General features: G+C 39.0%; 2 protein-coding genes across 5 annotated transcripts in view; one reads left to right on the top strand and one right to left on the bottom strand.

Moving 5' to 3' along the window:
* The window catches only part of Tmtc1 (Transmembrane O-mannosyltransferase targeting cadherins 1), a 52553-nt gene that overhangs the window by 6657 nt on the left and 27230 nt on the right, over positions 1-18666 (top strand). For 2 of the 3 annotated variants that reach the window (XM_070209061.1, XM_070209060.1), the window contains exon 3: positions 2429-2780. In XM_070209061.1, the coding sequence (XP_070065162.1) occupies positions 2707-2780 (74 nt within the window). In that variant the 5' untranslated portion in view covers positions 2429-2706. The remainder of the gene's footprint in view (positions 1-2428; positions 2781-18666) is intronic. The other variant, XM_070209062.1, reaches the window with a different exon arrangement.
* Trf5 (TBP-related factor 5) lies at positions 17143-18617 on the bottom strand. Of its 2 annotated transcripts, none has more exons than XM_015173272.3 (3): positions 18556-18617; positions 18183-18486; positions 17143-18120 (listed from the first exon to the last, which is right to left on the bottom strand). In XM_015173272.3, exons 2-3 carry the CDS (start codon positions 18455-18457, stop codon positions 17499-17501), a joined length of 897 nt encoding a protein of 298 aa, XP_015028758.1. In that variant the 5' UTR covers positions 18458-18486; positions 18556-18617; the 3' UTR covers positions 17143-17498. The 2 variants fall into 2 exon arrangements, with proteins under 2 accessions (XP_015028758.1, XP_015028759.1); XM_015173273.3 differs by having other exon boundaries at positions 18183-18498; positions 18556-18578.

The following is an 18666-nucleotide window of genomic DNA, read 5'->3' as shown; positions in this document are numbered from 1 at the left end:
TTTATATAATATTATTATTACATTATATTTAATAGAGACATATAGTGTACACACGGAATGCAAGAACTTGTGAATATTTATTACGCATGTGGGAATCCAAATCTTTCGATAGTTCGTGAGCGACAGACAAAGGTTAAAGAAAAATTAAATGCATTAAACTTAAGTGTGATGAACTTTCAAACAGGCATTGTTGCTGGCAACTCTTAAGAATGTGTATTTTATTATTATTATTTATTGTTATTATTTTATAATAATTTTGTATGATTATTAATTATTATTTCCTAAATAATTACGTAATTATTATTATTATAGATATAACGTTGATTAAACATAATAAAAACTAAACGAAAAAATTTTAATTTGAAAAAGATCTCTTTTATCTGTGTGAAGTGAAATATATAATTTAAGTAAATTACAAGAACTTGATACAGGATGTGACATAGTCAATCAATCTCTTCTTATTATGCTACATGTATTTGTTTAAATAAACAATTATTTTGTTTCTTTTGTGTCTGATGCTAATTTATACATTTCGAGTTGATTGCAATGCCATTAATTAATCGTTAAGCGACTTTGTGCTATGTGCATAGATACTTTTAATATATATTTTTATATTTTATGCAAACAAAAATATATTTTTAATTTTCCAGCTAATATTTGTTTAGTTTGCTGTGCACGTAATTGAAATTGAGGCCTAATTAGTAAAGGCTTTCGCCTCATTTGGCCAACAAAGCGTTCTGCCTGTGACGCGTGTGTGTGTGTTTGTGTGTGTGTGTTTGTGTGTGTGTGTGTTTGTGTGTGTGTGCTTGCATATGTGTGGATGTGTGTTTGTATTGGGCGCGTGTTTCTGCATCTATTGGCTGTCTATTGCGCGCTTTGGTGTTGTTTCTGCTTTTGTCAGAATGTCAACCGCCGAAATGCGTGCGCCTGACAGTTGGGTACGCCAAATGGCAGCGCATTTGTATATGTATCTAGATCTGTATCTGTATCTCTATGTGTGTATTTGTGTTTGTGTATGTGTATGTGTTTGAGTCTATTATGTGAAAATGCGCATGTGGCCTGTGGTGGCATATAAATGTCGTTTTCAATAATACAAGAGACCCAAACGCACACATTTTAAAATCGACTTATATTCACACACACACGCACACACACACACACACACACAATATCACACACACACAAACGCACACAAGCTCAACACATGTATATTGAGGCAAATCGGTAGGCCAAAAGCCCAAGAGTTGAGCGCGTGTCACGCACATTTATCCCCATTCCACAGTCAGATATAAAAAATCAGCCCACCAATTTCTATGCGCATTTTTCTATTATTTATTATTTTATCGAGAAGCCTTCTGGGCTAAGATGTGTATGGTGGAGCGGACGGAACAAACACGTTGACAGCTGCCATTGATTTCGCTGGGAGACGCTGAAAATTAGCCACGTTTCCATTTTATTTGCATGCTGCATAAAAATAATACTGTGCGTTCATATGCGATATACCATATTAATAATACATTTGTATGGCGCATAAATTGCGCATACGCCACTTGTGACGCCCAGTGGGAACAGCTGCGAATTTCTAAGTAAATTGGATTGCGTGTTCCGGAATTAACTAGAAGTACAGGACAAAATCCGTAAGATTGTGATTGAATCAACAAATTTAACTTACGATTTAAAGGCAGACATGCGAATAGTGGGCCCTTAGACATTTTGGGTGCTATGGATATTATTATCGATAGCTTTTCAAAAATATCAAAGACTTTTAGTATCACATTCAGCTGTTACTTGGAGCTATCTGAGTAAAGATCTTCCTTGTACCTCTTACCACTTTTCCTTATTGTATTTTAATATTCACAAACAAAATATAATAATCTAATTTGATTTGCAATTCTATAAATATATAGAACTTTACAAAGCCCATGCTATGAATTTTGTTCTCTATAAAAACGCTGTTTGTTTGACAATTTGAATGAAAAGCTTCCAGTTTCGATGTACTTTTCTTTCTATACTTATTTATTTTGTTGTATTTTAAGCTGTCGTACCTATAAGTTATTTGGCTGCCCACCTGTTGGCGAAAATGGCCAAGTCAAGTACTTTGCTTTGATTTATACACAAAGAAGATGCAAAAAGTATGTAATACGCATTGTGCATTCGTGCTCTTTTCATAAAAATATATTTTTTCTGCCCAAACCCATAACATAATTACTTGCGAATCAGAAAATCATTCGTAGGGCTTTAATAATGGGACTGTGGCCAACAATGGGTAACTTATATTGCCAGCACAATAATGCGATATGTAAAGCTCTCAAATTGCATTTCGCTGTTACAGAAATATAAAATAATATCAGTTACTTCTTTGTACCTTAATAATAAAATACCAAACAATGTAATATAAATTGAAAAATATTTAATTCTTTTTTTGCAGCTCGTAAATGTTTGATAAACGCAGGGAATGAAAAAAAAAACCCGACTATCGGAAAATATAAAGAGAAATTTAATTAAACCTTAAAAGAATTCGCTTGATTAAAATGGTTGCCTCGAAGTGAAGTGCCTGCTGCAAGCAAAACAAAACAAAACAAAAAAAAAAAAAAAAAATAGTAATATTTATCATACTTGTATGCAGTGCGAGGCATGAAAAGTCATAAAAATTTCATAACTATGTGAAAACTATGGGAGAATGCATTAATAAAATCATGTGTAAATATGGCAACAAATTGGATGAAACTGAAAAGTGAACAGCACTGTCACAACTGCAGCACCAGAAGCCGAAAACTAAGGTAGGATAAATCTAAAAACACTTGAGAGTGTACTCTTATGTATATATATATATATATATATATATATATATATATATATATATAAATATTTATATATACGTACGATCTGTATATACAATATTTTGATACAATTAAATTAAGTGCGACGTGCAAGAGGGCTGCAAATTTAATAAGAGCAAAAAGCTTTTCTTCACATTCAAAATATTTGGACAAGTTTTTCAATAATGCAATAAAGTTGCCAATGGCCCCAAGGAGCTGGGCAACGACGACAAGGACACTGTTGATGAAACAAAAATATTGCCCACAATTTGTTAGCAACTCGCCATCGACTTTGGACCCGCCATTTGCGGCCACTTGTTTATCTTCCGGGTAGAGCCCAGAGCGCGCAAGTCGGCCGAGGGTGGGAGAGGTGTGTATGGGTGACTTTTCAATAGACCAAACGACGGACAGTCCGCAGCGCATAAACAAATAATAAAAGTAAAAGAGAGCCAAAACCCGCGACCCTGGCAACGACCTTTGTAGCTAGCTCATTTATCAATGCACGGCACGAAGAAAGCCAAGCGCCCGCGGCTCCAAGCACTCCCTTTCCTCGACAAAGCGAAAACAAGTGCCCGGAACGCATGCTGCTGAAGACAGTCAAATCTGAGCAATGGCCGACAAAATAAAAAACAAAAAAACAACAACAAATTAAAGTTGTACTAAGCACTTTAAGGCGCCGCCCAACAACAAATCGAGTCAATCAACAGTGACAAAAAATAAAAGGAACTGGCCACAAGCATCTGACTGAGTGGGTGGGTGCATGGTGGGGTAGGGTATGGGGTGGTGGGCAATTTTTACAAGATTTACCTGACCGGCATAAGTAATCAGGCTACCAAATGGCGCTCCAATCGAATTCTAAACTGTCGTCCAAAAGCGATTTGGACACAATGCTCCAAGCCCAGAATGAAAAATCCAAGGAAAAAAAGTGAAGCAAAGGCCAAGGCAAAACGTCATCAATCGGAGCAGTCGTATTAAAAAATACATATGTGGATGTTCCAGAAATCAATTTTTGCCTTGTTTCGACCATTTTTTTACACGTTATAATCGGCTCTAGGATCTCCTGTGACACTTGACATTGACTCACGTCAAGGTTGGCAAAGTTGCGTGCAAGAACTATAATTAGATTCGATTTCCTAATAATTATAGATATAGGAAAAAGGTCTTTGTTTTATTTTTTTTAAGCTTTAAGGGATATACACGTATATAAAACTAGACCCGACACTTAAACAAAATCAGTTCAACAAATTGAGTCTAGCAAAAACGATCTTAGAAGAAAAAAAGTCATGTTCAGTAAAAACATTTTGACAAATGTATATATAAAATATACACAAATTTAACGAAACGCAAAACCATGCTGTCTGAGGTTCTGTTAAACCTTTATGCACAAATGCTGCTGACCAGCCCCGAACCCGTGGAAGGGCTTTTGAATTTTGGGAACACATGCGAAAAGCTGTCATCAATGAAATCGATTAAGTTCGCATGTCGTTGCAACCCCCACCCCGCACCCTCTCACTCCCTTTGGCACCTTTTACTGGCAGGGAGCAGCAACTCATTAAAAAGCATTAAACGCCAGGAGCGGAAGTCATTGGACTATCAGACGGAGACACGCTTCCGCTTTGCGCTTCAGTACAGCTCGTCGCAGATTTACGGGCGAAAGTGCGTAAAACGTGGCGAACAGCAACAACAAAAAGCAGCTGGAGCAGCAGCCGATTGTGTCCTTGAGTTTTCTTGTTTTTCTCTTTTTCCTTAGCTTTTCTTTTTCTTTCGTTTTTATTTTTTTTTTGTTTTGGTACAAAGATTGTCACCGGGCCAATTGCAGGGAACGACAACTTCAAATGATTTATCGCCAGATAGTTGAGTTCAAAAGCGAAACGCAAAGGAGCGAAGGCAACTTTGCTGGGCGCACAAATATTTATTTATAAAATTGTTATCCTTGCCAGCGACGAGGCCAGACTCCTTTAATACACCTACCCCACCCACCCACCGCTCACTACAGTGTCTGCGCTTTGTTTTGCTACAGCTTTTGCCACCATTCTTCGTTGGGGGAGTCCGTGCCGCGTGCCTTGCTCATTGCCAGGCATTCGCTCATTTTCAAATCGGATTTTATCAACTGAATGCCATTCTTGTGCAAATATCTTATCTCTCGCTGGCGCACAGGATAATGGCAACTTTTTCTCAGCCCTCCATCCGCCATCCTCTACCGCCTGCCATCTCCACCCGCACCACAATTTTCACTCTCTTCTCCTCCGTTCGCTCTCATTGTTCCGCTGAGCGGAGCTGAGCTCAGTTCAGCCTCATCTCGGTTCATACAGCTTTGTATGGCTTTGGAATTATTTTGAAAGCGGAAATTGATTTTCCTTTCTTATTGTGCACGACTTTTGTGTTGCTTTGCTGATTTCTTTCTTACATTTTTTTTTTATTTGCTTCACACCCACCACCCCACCTCCACACCTTTACTTAAAGCTGCCCACTTACCCTATCGGCGCACTGGCTTTACATACATATAAATAAACACATCAATTTATAGGGTATCAATTGGTGCGATCTGAGCTTGTCTGGACTTGGCGACTTGTTAATACACCCCTTAATTATAATTATATCAACAATATAATATCTGAACGGCTTCGAATCGCCTCTTGGACTCTCTATAGCTTATGAGAGCGCACAACAAATATCAAGGCACGAGTTATCGATGTTATGTCTTTCGATTTTATAGGCTCAAGCATCTGCTGGGGTTGGAAAAGTCTTATTCTGCCTCATACATTTGCAAAAAATCAGCATACCCTTTTTACCTATATTATGTATTACCTTCTAGCAGGACATCAAACATAAGTACTGACAAATTGTCATATTCTGGAGCTGCATTTAAATTTAAAGATAGATTCGGCTTAAAGGATGTTACCTATATAATATCCCTTCAATAAATAATAGAAAATTCTTATATATTCCAAGGCCCAAGCGTATTTCACCTTTAAAGTAAAGAGAAATCGGTCATATGATCTGACCCACTTTATGCACATTCATTTTAGCAGTTCCCGCTCGTTAGAGCTCCTGGGCCTAGGCCCAGCCTCTGCTCTGAAAGGGCACCACGTCGGCATCTCTGGGTCGAGGTCGGGGTCGGTGCAGGGTCCTGTTCACTCGCGTCTGACATTATGAATGATCAGCATAAATTTCGCGGACTCTCACGAGCTGCAGCTGCTGCAAAAAATAGGAGACACAGACGCGGGCTATGTAGATAACTAGGAGAGCACAAACTGAAGGACGGCTCAGAAATTCATTTCATTTCATTTCCTTTGTACGTGAGTGAAATTTTTTATACAATTTCTAGTCTAATAATTCTTTCAGTCTTTGCTAGCTGACTACGCACCACTTGAACTGCCAAATACAAGAGTGTTAAGCATTACAATGTCTAGGCGGAGTACATAATTTTAAGCAAATAATTTAATTTGCAACAATTAAGTGTGTAGGAATATGAAATTAAATTATTTTATAAATGAAATTTAACCCCTATATTCACATAGAACACACCACAGTTGTTTGTACGCGTTCCATAAACCCTTTTTCAAAAATTTGTCTGAAAAGGAAAACGCATAGCCGAGCAAATTGTTGTGCCAGTTGAATGCCTTGTCGAATAATTCAGCAACAAACTGGCAATGAAGACAGCAAGCAAATGCCAAAAACTAAATTCAGTTTACATAATATGGCTCATAAAATATTTTTCGCCCTCGACCTCTCTGGCTCAGGCCAACAGAGAGGGGGAGACAGCCCTTGGCGACAAACTAGGCCACACTTCAATGCGCCTTGAAACACAGTTTAAGCATAAACAATAAAGAAAAGCGACGAACTTGAAGGAAATAAAAGTTGAAACTCGAAATATTTACATATGAAACGAAACCTCTCGCCCACTCGACACGAACAGCCAAAATTGTGGCGGAACATTTTGGTTTTGGGCGGGGTAAAAGTGCCTGGAAATTGGATACAAGCAAGCCGGCTGAGGGGGGGCTGAGCAAAGGGAACTTGAGGAAGAGACAGCAGACTAAACAGCACTAAATTAATTCTGCACAATTTGCATTAAAATATGCAAATAAAAAAGTGAAAGAAGCAACGGAAAAAAAGACACCCAAGTAAGCCCCACTCTGCCCCAGAAAGCAGGCAACGTTCAAGCCAAAAACTAAACCCACACCCACAGACACAGCCAGAGACAGCGCCAAAGCCAAAGCCAAAGGCAGAGCCAGAGACATATTCCCAGCCGTAAGCGTTAAGCATATGTGTGCTCGAGTGCCTGACAGACAATGGATTGGGGCTCCTGGAGCCTTTTAAATTTCAAGTGTGCCCCGTTACGGCTTTAATGTGGAAAGAACCCACAGGAGGTTTGTGGCAGGCTATCGGCACCGGTTAGCTGGCATTTCGATTATGAAAGTGCTGCCCCTCCGAATCGAGTGCCGCCCGCTACCAGCCACAGCCCAATGCATGTGCAACAACAACAACAACAGGAACAACAATGAGAATATTATGCCCAGGGGCAACAACAGAAATTCAGCTGGCTGCAAATTTGATTGTTCTTGAAGCTGCCGCTCCGCCAAGAAAACGAAGCTCCAACAGAAACAACCACACGGCGAGGGCGCTGGCGAGAACGGGTAGCGGGGGGAGTGGGCATTGGCGTCGGCCTCCATTGAAGCATGAAACTTTAGCGCACTTGCAACAGTTTTTTTTTTTCAATTTTTTTTTCCCCTTACATGGGGCATTTCAGTTGCGTCATGTAATATGTAACGCTTTGCAGGCAAACGGCGTCAAATTTGGTAACTTTTTTTGTTAAACAAAATGCTGCTTGGCAAGGATTCAGATGGATTAGGTTTGATTTTATCATAAGCATATTATTTTCAAATCTATTTCATATTGTTTGAAAGTAAACCGGGTTTAAGCTCTGAAACCTATTAATTATTAATTTCTTAAGAATGCAAATTGAGAATTTGCAAAAAGTTCTGCTAATTCATACAAGTTCTTAATGATATATAAACAAATATCACGCTTATGTAAAATCAGATAATGTCTCAATAAGCATATTCTTAAATATATTTTATTTTATGTAGCTTGAAGTATATATGTACGTGCATCTATATCCGATTTATTGTTTACTATCCGTACCATATTCATTCCAATTGGTTTATATTTCCTGCACTAATTATCCCTTGAACTTTGAATATATTAACAACTTGTCAGCCAGGGTATTTAGTTTTCGGACCTCAGCAATTCTTTTTCCCTTCTAATATTTGTTTTACTATTTCTTCACTTGCATTTCCTGTTCGCCTTTCTCCAGCGCTCACTCTGCAAAAATATGTTAGCTGCGACTTTAGTAATCTGCTTCGACTGGGACAGTAGTATGTGTGGGTGCGTATGTCTACGTATCCGTACATCCGAGTATATCCTTACACTTACACACAAATACACACACACACACACACACAAGCGAGTGGCAATGCTGAAAATGCGTGCACATTGCACAGCGAAGTGGCGCAGGAAAAAAAAGAGAAGTTTAACTTCTTTGTGCAATACGCACCGAAAAAAAAAAGTGATTCGAGCAGGGAAAAAACGAGCTAAATGCGAATTTTCAGTTACTTTGTGGAAATGGCGTATAACTAAGATATGTGTTCTCCAAACTAAGCAACTAAGCTCTACAATTTATGAAAACAATGGCGAAAAAAGTGTTTCAAAGTTCCAGTTTGATGTCGGGAGTTGAAAAAATGTTGAAATGCAAAATAAAACCAAGGAACAAGCTCAAAGACAACTAGCTCTTATTTAATAACCATTTAATTTCGTCCAAAATATGAGTATCAAAAAAATATATGAAATGAAATAATAAAATGATCTAATTAAAAACCCAACAACAAAAATAAGACGTTATAAATTGGGGAACGTTTCAAAATCTTAACTCCTCTAGACTCGCCGACGTTACCAATTGAAGAATAAAAAAGAAATATAGAATAAACATCGAATAATTCTTGAAATTGAATTTATTTACTTATTTTCTAATATTTTTCCTTTCATTCGTTTCTTTGAGAAATCTGATACACAATCAAATAGATTAGACAAATTGTGTAAGCAAAAACATTATTATATATTTTTCTAACAAAGCCAAGAAAAATCGATACAGATAATTATTGTCTGCTTTACAATAAAAACATAATTTTTGTTTAATAATTTAAAGAAGCTGAAAACATATGCTTCTCTATATCTCCTTTCGCAGAAACATTTTCGTAGACCTCCCACCATCTTTGCTGTATCTAAACATTATCTATTCCCTTTCGCCTAAGCCTTATTGTACTCCTTCCACCATGTGCGCTTTATCTAAACATTATCGTAAGCTAAGTTATTCCAAGAATCTACTCAAAACAGTTCCATGCGCCATAAAACAAGCAAGCCTTGTGCCCTTTATAGGCCGTTTAATAACATTCGTGTACACTACTTAGAGTAAATATATTGGCGAGAATGCGAAGGCAATGCACCCATTAGGCCAACCGGTAAATGAGCATTGAAACAATTCATAAAACTAGCCAAAAAGGCAATTTTATTTGCAACAGCCACGCGTAAGTGGACGCCACATGGAATGAGATCTAATCCCGACCCTAGAGGCACTTAGAGGCGCCGAAGTAATGGGCGCGCCGGTCGGCCCATGGTGAAAACGTGTTTACGCTTTTATTATGTAGAAGAAGTCAGGCAGGAGCCGCCATAAAAGGCAGGCAATTCCAGCTGCAACTCCAGCACCCAACTCAACTCCCAACTCCAGACCACACAAATCTGCGCCGGACACTCACACGCGCCGTAATGTATGCAAAGTAATTGTGCGCATTTATTGTTCTGTTCTGTTCTGTTCTGTTTAGTTCTGTTGCCTTGTAGTATACCCTGTAGATATTATGGGTGCACAGCGTGTAGCATAGTTGTATATTCAAAATGGTTAAATAGCGAATGTTTTTGTGAAAATATATATTAACATGTAGAAGGAAACATCTCCCCCATAAAGTGTATTTGTTTTAGTCCGTCCCCGTGAGCACGTATATCTGGGCAACTAAATATATATATATTGCCCTATACCATTTCCGTTTGGGTGGACCAAGAGAAAGATTCCCTTGAAGCAAGTATAGAAGGAAGCTAGAATGTCAAGGTGAGTCGGCACTGATGTCGGAATATTTTCTAGTTTAAGAGGACAACAGTAGCATTTATCTTCGTACAGAGTATCACTAATTCCATCACATGTATCTAGCTTGGTTTTTAAGTAACTCTTTAGGCATGCGGTTTTTTCTTTGGCAAGAAGAAACAATTAAGAAAAACAGAAAATGAACCGCGTATCATAAAAATGAAAATTATGCAAATGCAAATTTTAAGCCAGCAAAATGCCAAACAATATGAGAGAATTTACAAAAATTGTGTGTGAGAAAAAGAAAACAGTGCAGAAGACTTGCCCGTGTTTTGCTTTTGCTATTGTTTGCACTTATTTCCCTATTCAGAGTATGCAAATCCCATAAAAACTCATTTTGAGCCAATTGGGCGCATTGTTGTTGCTGTTGCTGCTGTTGCTGTTGCTGCTGTTACTTGCAACCGAGCTGAAAATCAACATTGAAACTGACGACGTCGTCGTCGTCGTCGACACCGCGCTCGTCCTGCTCGTGCTGCAGCAACACTTCCCATTAATTAACTAAAAATTTGTTTGGTCTTTGTTGTTGCCAGTTAAATGGAAAATGAAAATGAAAACGGAAACGAACACAACACGAATTCATTCATTTGTAAAAATTGTTCTGCGCTGCAATCAACAAAACAAATGTAACTGCAACTGCTACTAGAAAACGCACACATACACACACACACACACAAACACACACATACACACACACACCCACACATTGTTAATACAACTGCAGGGCAATGGATGGCTACCACAGATCCGAAACCCATATAGACCCGCTGTTACACTCTTCCATTAGCATCGCCATATGTAGTGTTGGTTTTTAATTTTATAGCCAAACAACAAAATGCTTACAGCTTTCGGAGTGAGCTCTACATTTTTATTGCAAATCGATTCTCAGCACTGAATCTGCTCTTGAACTTCTGGTCTACATAGATATATGCACGAGTAATGTATATGGGCAAGCAATATGGCATAATCCCAGTTCAGTTTGTGGCTTTGCAATTTAAAAAAAACATAGCCACATTTGAAATGTGATCTAACCGAAAAGGCCATTAACCCGTTGAACTATTGCAATTTTAATCCCTGGGATTGGTTGTGGCTAAAGTCAAGTTTGGAGGGGATTTACATACCAATTGAATAAAAAGATTGTTTAAATTCAACTATCAAATCGACAGCTGCTATCTATTTTGTGTTTTCATTTCATTTCTAAATCAAACGTTCTTCGTTAAATGTTTTTACTAACCATTTTGCAATTTTGCTCTTGTAGGATTGTCCTACGTGTGGCGCCAATAATATGCAGCTTACCTAAAAAATAAATTTGTGTTATAATTCGGTTAGACATAAGCTTAAAAAAAAAAATTTAAATAAATTTATAGAGATATATTTTAATATAAATTTTATTGGGGATCTCCCGTACCTCCTAAGAAAATTAATTTCACTGCCGAGATTCCCTACTTTGGGCGCAAACTTAACATAGTTTAAATAAATATATTTTATATAAATATCAATCAATTTCATTCGATGGTCGAATTTACTCGACACTAGGCAAAAAATATTTTCAAGGGAATTTTTAGAGATGAAATACATAGCACACATTTGCTTAAATACATTTTTTCCATTAAGCCGAGTCGCTTGATTATATTTTTTGTTAAGGCTTTCACTTAACGAAATGCTTTCTTTTCATTACCTCAATCTGACTTACTTACTGACTTCTGACTGGCTCATGTTGGGCGCCAATGAGTTAAAAAATATATTTTCTCGTTAAGACTTGTATTAGACTGTCTAACCAAATGTTTCTGATTATTTAATACCTGTTGGTTTCATTGCTTAAACATTGTAACATCATGGTTAAACTCAAAAATTAAACTCTGACTTTTCAAGTGCTCCAATAAGGTAATATTTTTGGCACTGCACCAAGCCAAGCCATGGATTTAAGCCAACTAAGCCAGCTACTTGCCACAACAGCCAGCAACAGCAGCAGAAGGAACAACAGCCATGTTGTAAGTTAGCAGGCAACTATTTTCGAAGAAATACCCGTACAAATTTTCACAATTAATATGCACTTCCTGTGCAGACGACTTGCAACCATTTTCTGAGTGCAGCCAAGCAACAAAAGTTGCACCAACAACAACAAACAATGCAGTTTATGTATGTGTGGGTGGCAAGCGAGGGGCTCTGCCTCCTCGCCCGATGGGCTGACATTCTTCAGGGCACACACACACATGCTCACAACAGCCCACGGCCCACGGCCCACACTCTATTCACATGTGAGTTCATTGCTGCCATTAATGAATACGTGTGCAGCAATAAAGCCATTTTTTATGTGCAAGAGTCACGTGAGAAACTATTTAGTACAGTTAAGTCACATGATGGGGCTGAAAGTGGGCGGGCCTGAAGACGCAGGCGAAGACGAGTCCAGTGCAACTTTGTGCCTGGCACAGTCAAAAGAAAGCCAACTTCATTTTTACATAAATACTGCACACACACATGATTGTATATATATATATATATGTGTGTGTGTGTGTGTGTGTGTGTTAGCCAAAAATGGAATCACAGCTAAAAAGTGAAAATATTTTTACCACATACACAGATAAAAACTAGAGGCATTTTGTGAGCTAGCTGAATTAATTTTTTGGCGTTTATCAACGAGGCAAATTGAAATCGTGTTTGGTTGGAAAACATTTAAGCATGTGTGTGTGTGTGTGTGTGAGTGTGCGTGTGTGTGTGGCATCTTTAACCCAGTTTTTTGGCAAAATTGATGTGAGCACTCGGAACAACTTTACTTGCCATGTTTAGAGGGCGTATGCCGTTGGCCGAGTGTTAAATAAAATGCATCGTACTTGCTCGGAGGAAAGTTTTTGCTAGCAGCGACTTTTGACAGGCGGCAGCAAATTTTCCTAACTTTTCTTTATACACTCTTTTCTTTTTGCTAACAGCATATCAACTAATTGATTTGCAAGTGGAACGCCAGCATTTTTTGCTACTTGAAAAAGTCTTTCGGTATGCACTAGAATGCTAATTAAATAATAAATATTTAATTAGCAAAATTGAAATTGGTTTTTATCGAGTAGAAATAGTTCCGCCAATAAACTAGTAGCTCTTCCATCAGCTTTAATTAACATTAACATTGGAATTGTGTATAAATTTAAAATTTTACACACTGCCTAAAATAACTATATTGAGTTTTTGTTTTCTTTTAACAACGAGAATTTGAACATTTTTAGAATTAAGGGCATTGTTTACTCCTTGAGTCCATAATAATAGACATGAAAGCAAAATTCCTTATTTGAAATCAATTTGTTGTGCTACAACTTGAAGTTGAAATATCACATTTAAGAAAATACTACTTCAATATTATCGAGCTTAAATGCAAAATACTTGAATTGAGTTAATTTGATTTCCTGTCGTTGTTATACAACAATGTTTGGCCGTGTATGGGCCTTTATTGCAATTCGTGCATTTATACTTTATGTATGGCATCCATTCCAATTACCCATGAATTTCATATTGCTCGGCGGAATGAAATGTGGAGTGTGTGATTTCAATTACTCGTATATTTGACTCAATAATATAATGAAAAGTAAATGCAACTCTGAAAGCGAAATGCGCGCCCCGTGTCATTCCACTTGTAATTGCGTAATAGGGCTGGAATGCTTTAAAGCCGCTTGCTGTTAACAGGCGACATGATGAGGAAAGCGAAATGCACGTTGGTTAAACATGAAATAAAATAACATGTTATTGCACTTTGCCTTAACTGAATGCAACGCACTTCGACGTGTGCTTTCATCCTTTATTTTACAAACCACCCCTCCCGCCCCCAGCATGCGCACAGATGACAATTGCCAGGCGCTGATAAAGTCGGCGCATTTGTGGTTGCCTTTCTCGCACGGACATCGTGTCGTCCGCCCTTTTTGCACAGATTCACAAGAAATGCAATTTAAAACCACAAAAATAATTAAAAAACTTTACGCGTCCATTATGCAGAATCCGATTTACATACATATACTCGTGTACATATATAGTACAGTGAAGCTATAAATGATAAAATCAAAGGCAAGTCTGTTGGACTTAACGTGCCTGCAGCCTGCGGCCTGCTGCCCTCTGTCCACTGCCTGCTGCCAGTTGCCCGCCCCGCGGTTAATGAAATTGTCTCGTCTCGACTGCGGCTATCCGCTGACATATCAGTTGATGGTGTGGCAACACTGTCCCTCCGCCATCTTTGTATATGTCTGTGCCGTGTCTGCAGCTACCTGACGGACTTTGATGCAAGCTTTCGTTCTCAGTTGCTTTTTGGTTTTTTCTTATATTTTTATTTTCAAAGCGCAAAAGCCAAAAAGTTTACGGAACATCTCGCGCGACTAAGCAAAGTCAAAAGCGTCAAGTACTTTCAGTAGCTCTCGCTCACAACCACTTTATCGCTCTCTCCCTCCCTCTCTCTCTCTCTTTTAGTCAGTCTCCCTCATGTCTATCGCTCTTTGTCATTGCAGTTGCTTCATCCGTTGCGCTTTAGGTGCGACTTTCTTCTTCTTTAATGGACATCTGCGGTGTACAGTGTGGAGCGAGGGGTGCGCGAGGGGTGCGCTGCGCTCCAAGTTTTTACTCTTAGGCTCTTGGACTTGCGAGCGACGCTCGTAAAAAACATTTGCGCAATGTCAACAAATTTGCGCGCTTATTAGATTTTCGTGGTTGCACACAATTTCGCCAACTAAGACCGCCACAGAAAGATAAAGTGCAGCAGCGGCAGCGGCCCAGCAAAAATATGAATAAAATAGCGAAAACTTTCAGAAATGAAAGTGCATGCTGCGTTCTGGCTTCGGTTGACCAGCAGCAACGCCCCCAACTCTCCCTTTGGGCATTCGCACGCCCTTTGCCGACAATTCTAACGGCATACTCGCCGTCTCGGTCACGGTCGCCGCTTCTGCTAATGAGTTTTGTTGTCAGTTCTTGCTGGCCCATGCACAAATTGGGCAACGGCTGCTGCGACCTTCTCTCCCTTGCTCTTTGCTTTTGCTTTTGGTTTTTCTCTGCGTTGCGTTTTACATGAATAGCATGAGAAATTTTGCACACAATTTATGTGTGTATATGCATGCATGTGTGTTTGGTTATGTGTGTGTGTGTGGTAAGTTAATATTTGCTGCATAAATTCCACTGCTTTGGAATTTGCTGCGCTTCGTTTCTTCCTTTTGCACCATTGTCATGCCCCTCGTTTTTTGTTGTGCAGAAATTATGAAAATGCAGGCACAAACACGCACACACACACAGATTTCTAGCCTCTTCCAATAACAACAAGAAGCAGCAGCTTCGTGAATGCTTGGTCACTCAGCACCCCGCCGTCAGCCCCAGCACAACAACAACAGCATGTCATGGTCACTCTAAATATGTCAGCACCCACGCAACAAACCAATATTAATTATATTCTGCATTCTTAGCTCTGCTTTTTTGCGTTTCTAGTTTAAATTGAGCAGATTTAATAGTTAATTTGCTTATAGCGCAAATATTTTTGAATGCTAAAGTAAAATTTTCATTTAGCCAAGAGCGAACGACACCTACGCAAGAATTTTTCTAGCTTCGTGCAAAAAATGTACGCCAGAATTCTTACTGGCACAATTAAGATTATTAGAGTTGCGTGTATGAATACTCACCTGGATTGCCCGGCAAGATAACAATTAAAACAACAAATAAAACAATTTATAACTGAAACACAAACACGCACAGATTTTAGTTTAGGACAACTAGCACCAATTACTATCGATAACACTTGTGCACCTTAAGCGACATATCGATAATGTAAGCACCTCTCGTAAGCAATTGACCGTTGCTGTAACGAGCAAATTTTGAAAATGTGTAAGAGAAAGGCTATTATGGTTTGTGCAAATGTGGGTACCCGGGAAAATTATGGCACATTTTCTCCCATTAGTACCCTTGGTCAGCATCAATAGTCAATCTGCCAGAAAGTATTAGAACTACAAACCTTCTATTTTTTTGAGGTAAGAAAAATCAAAAGGGTATACAGGGTATACGCCAATCTAATGAATAAGCCCAACAGCCCACAAGCCACTCAAACAGAGCGAAAACAGGCGAAAAGCCGTCAACGGTTCAAAAATGTTTCAATACAAACAAAAGCAGCCAAACGCGACCAAAAACTGCAAACAAAAATATTGAAAATTATCCGCTTATATCGTAACCGCTGCAGCCATATCGCTCTGGGCCAGACCGGACCAGTGAATACTCTACATGGGTGGGTGTGTGTATCGCAAAACAAACACAAATGCGACAAGTGCACACAAATATGGCACTGAATTGTTTTTCACGCCGACGAAAACTATTCAAATGCAATAGGTCTGAAATGGCCAGCAACTGGGCGAACGACAGTTTCAAATTTCATTTCACACATTTGCGCTGCGATCCGGTTTCTCGTGGCTCTCGGAAAGCTCAACCTCAACCCCAAACTCAACCTCAACTCCAACCCCAACAGTCCCTGCCCCACCATGTGGCAAGCCCTGTCACTGTCATTTTTATGTCTGCCAAATGCAAACATGGAATTCGATGAGCTGCATTTTGAATTTACATTGTAAATTTGTGAGTGATTTTTAGTGTTTTTGCGCCGCGACCCCTTAAATGGGTTGACATTTGTGTGTGGAAGCAAATGGAGCTAATGACTTGTAAAAAACTCACATAAAATATAAAAAAAAAAACAATAGAACTCTAGTCGGCAGTGCCCGACTAGCAGATGCCCTTAACCAAGAGACGAGCTGCCGTTCAAGCATGAGAATTTCTTATAATCTTTTTTCTATTTGCCTTAACTTCACTTTATGGGACCGCCGAAAATTAGTTCAATTTTGGGCAAAATAGGGGGAGTTTTCCAAAATGTGAAACATTCGAGAATATACATAGCAAGCTTTATATTTATAGCTCCGATAATCTCCGAGATATGCCTAAGAAAGCTTGTTTCAAAACCGATATGTATCGATTTTTTATATAAAGACGGAAATGGCTGAGTCGACTGAGATTGATATTGATGTGATCGGAGATGCCTGCTTCTGCCTGTTACATGCCTACGCATACAAACAGGATATCATTTCTTAACAATTCACAATGGGTACAGGGTGTATAAAAAAGGTGATAGTAGAAATATATTTTCATTTATTTACTTATAAAATTTTAGCTTTCAGCATTTTTCTTTGTTTTCGCTTGGAATTAGCTATGTACATATTTAAATAATTTGCGTATGTGTTGGTGTTCGTGTTCGTGTGTGTGTGTGTTTGCATAACGGCTCTTGTCATTTAAATAGCCGACTAAAAAGTTTCCTGTGCTCCGGGCGCGGCATTTCGACAGTTATGAGAATACACCGGATATGCATGCTCATATAGAAAACTTTGATATTCATATATGAAAATTTAAGTTTGGCTTCAACGCCAGCGCATAAAAAGCAACAACAACAACAACAACAACAACAGCGGCAGCAATAAAGAATCAACATTGTTGAACAAAGTTATTGCTCATCTGGAATATTTAAGAGTGCCTTGGTATGCGTTCTGGAATTCATTTTCCCACAGCAACTTGAAATTGATGTCGCCGCTGCTCAGCTCCGCAACATTGGGCCTATTGGCGGCTCTATGGCGGAAGAGTATGGGCATTATGAAAGCGATTGCCTTTTGGGTGAAACGCGGCTGGGAGGACAGAAGTACGTACACATAGCCAACGTGAAAGATGGCCAATTTAATGGAGGAGTTGCGTATTTGGTATGTCAGATATGGACGTGTTTCTGGATTGTATAAGCAATCCTCATGATATTCTCTATAAAGCTGCTCTAGGTGAATGCTAAATGGCATACAGAATGTCGCATTGACCACATTAAACTTGGGATTCTGAAATACGGGCGAGTAGCCCAGGTGCTCCATGGTGCCAATAAAGCGATGTATGCCCAGGGCGGCGCTATCGTAAGAGTAGCCCTGGCAGCAGATGTTTCCATTATCGTAAAGCCTTAAGCTGCATATTGGACTCGAGAGCCGTATGAGCAGAGCCGAGTGCTTATCCGGCTCATAGCGCGTGTCCGACAGAAAACAGTCCAACTCTGAGAGTTTGAATTCGCAATTGGTTTTCACGAAGCACGTGAACGGACTGAAACGAAAACTTTTGTACACACTCCCTCCATGCACATGAATCGGTCGGTTCTGACTTACCGATAGAGCATGTTCAAATAGCGCTCTACAGCGCTTAGTTTTGATATATCCGCATAAATGCTGAGCACATCGAAGTCGGATATGACCGGCTCCGTCTGCTGCTTATTGTCGCCGTTGATCTGTTGCTCTGGATCGCTGCTTATTGGACCTGATTCCGTCTTGTGCTTTGCCTCTTTGTCTCTCTTCTTTGACTTTTTTGAATCATCTCGGTGCGTTTTTGAACGTTTCTTATCTTTTTTCGCCTTTTTGACTCTTTTATGATCTTTATGCTTCATTTATATATGCCCTTTACTTTACGTTCCTTCTGAAAATCATACTAAATATATAAAACGAGCAACTTATTTATTGTTAACTACGCTCGGGATGTACTTACATCAAATTAATTTCGGACAATTCGTTTATCTTGTGTTCTTTTCAGTGTGCCCAGCTTTTATGTAGAGCACAGGTTTGCTGCCCTGAAACTTAGTATTTCTTCAAACAGCTA

The sequence above is a fragment of the Drosophila virilis genome, chromosome 4 (assembly GCF_030788295.1).
Source record: "Drosophila virilis strain 15010-1051.87 chromosome 4, Dvir_AGI_RSII-ME, whole genome shotgun sequence".
Taxonomy (NCBI): Eukaryota; Metazoa; Arthropoda; class Insecta; order Diptera; family Drosophilidae; genus Drosophila; species Drosophila virilis.
The sequence above is the reverse complement of the archived record's forward strand: the minus strand, read 5'-3'. Positions and strand labels throughout refer to the sequence as shown.

Bases quoted from the DNA above. Each gene is read 5' to 3' on its own strand.
- Trf5 (XM_015173272.3), bottom strand. From the start codon at position 18,457: ATGAAGCATAAAGATCATAAAAGAGTCAAAAAGGCGAAAAAAGATAAG. The intron at 18,121-18,182 runs GTAAGTCAGAAC...TTTTCGTTTCAG, and splicing joins TATTTGAACATGCTCTATCG to TCCGTTCACGTGCTTCGTGA.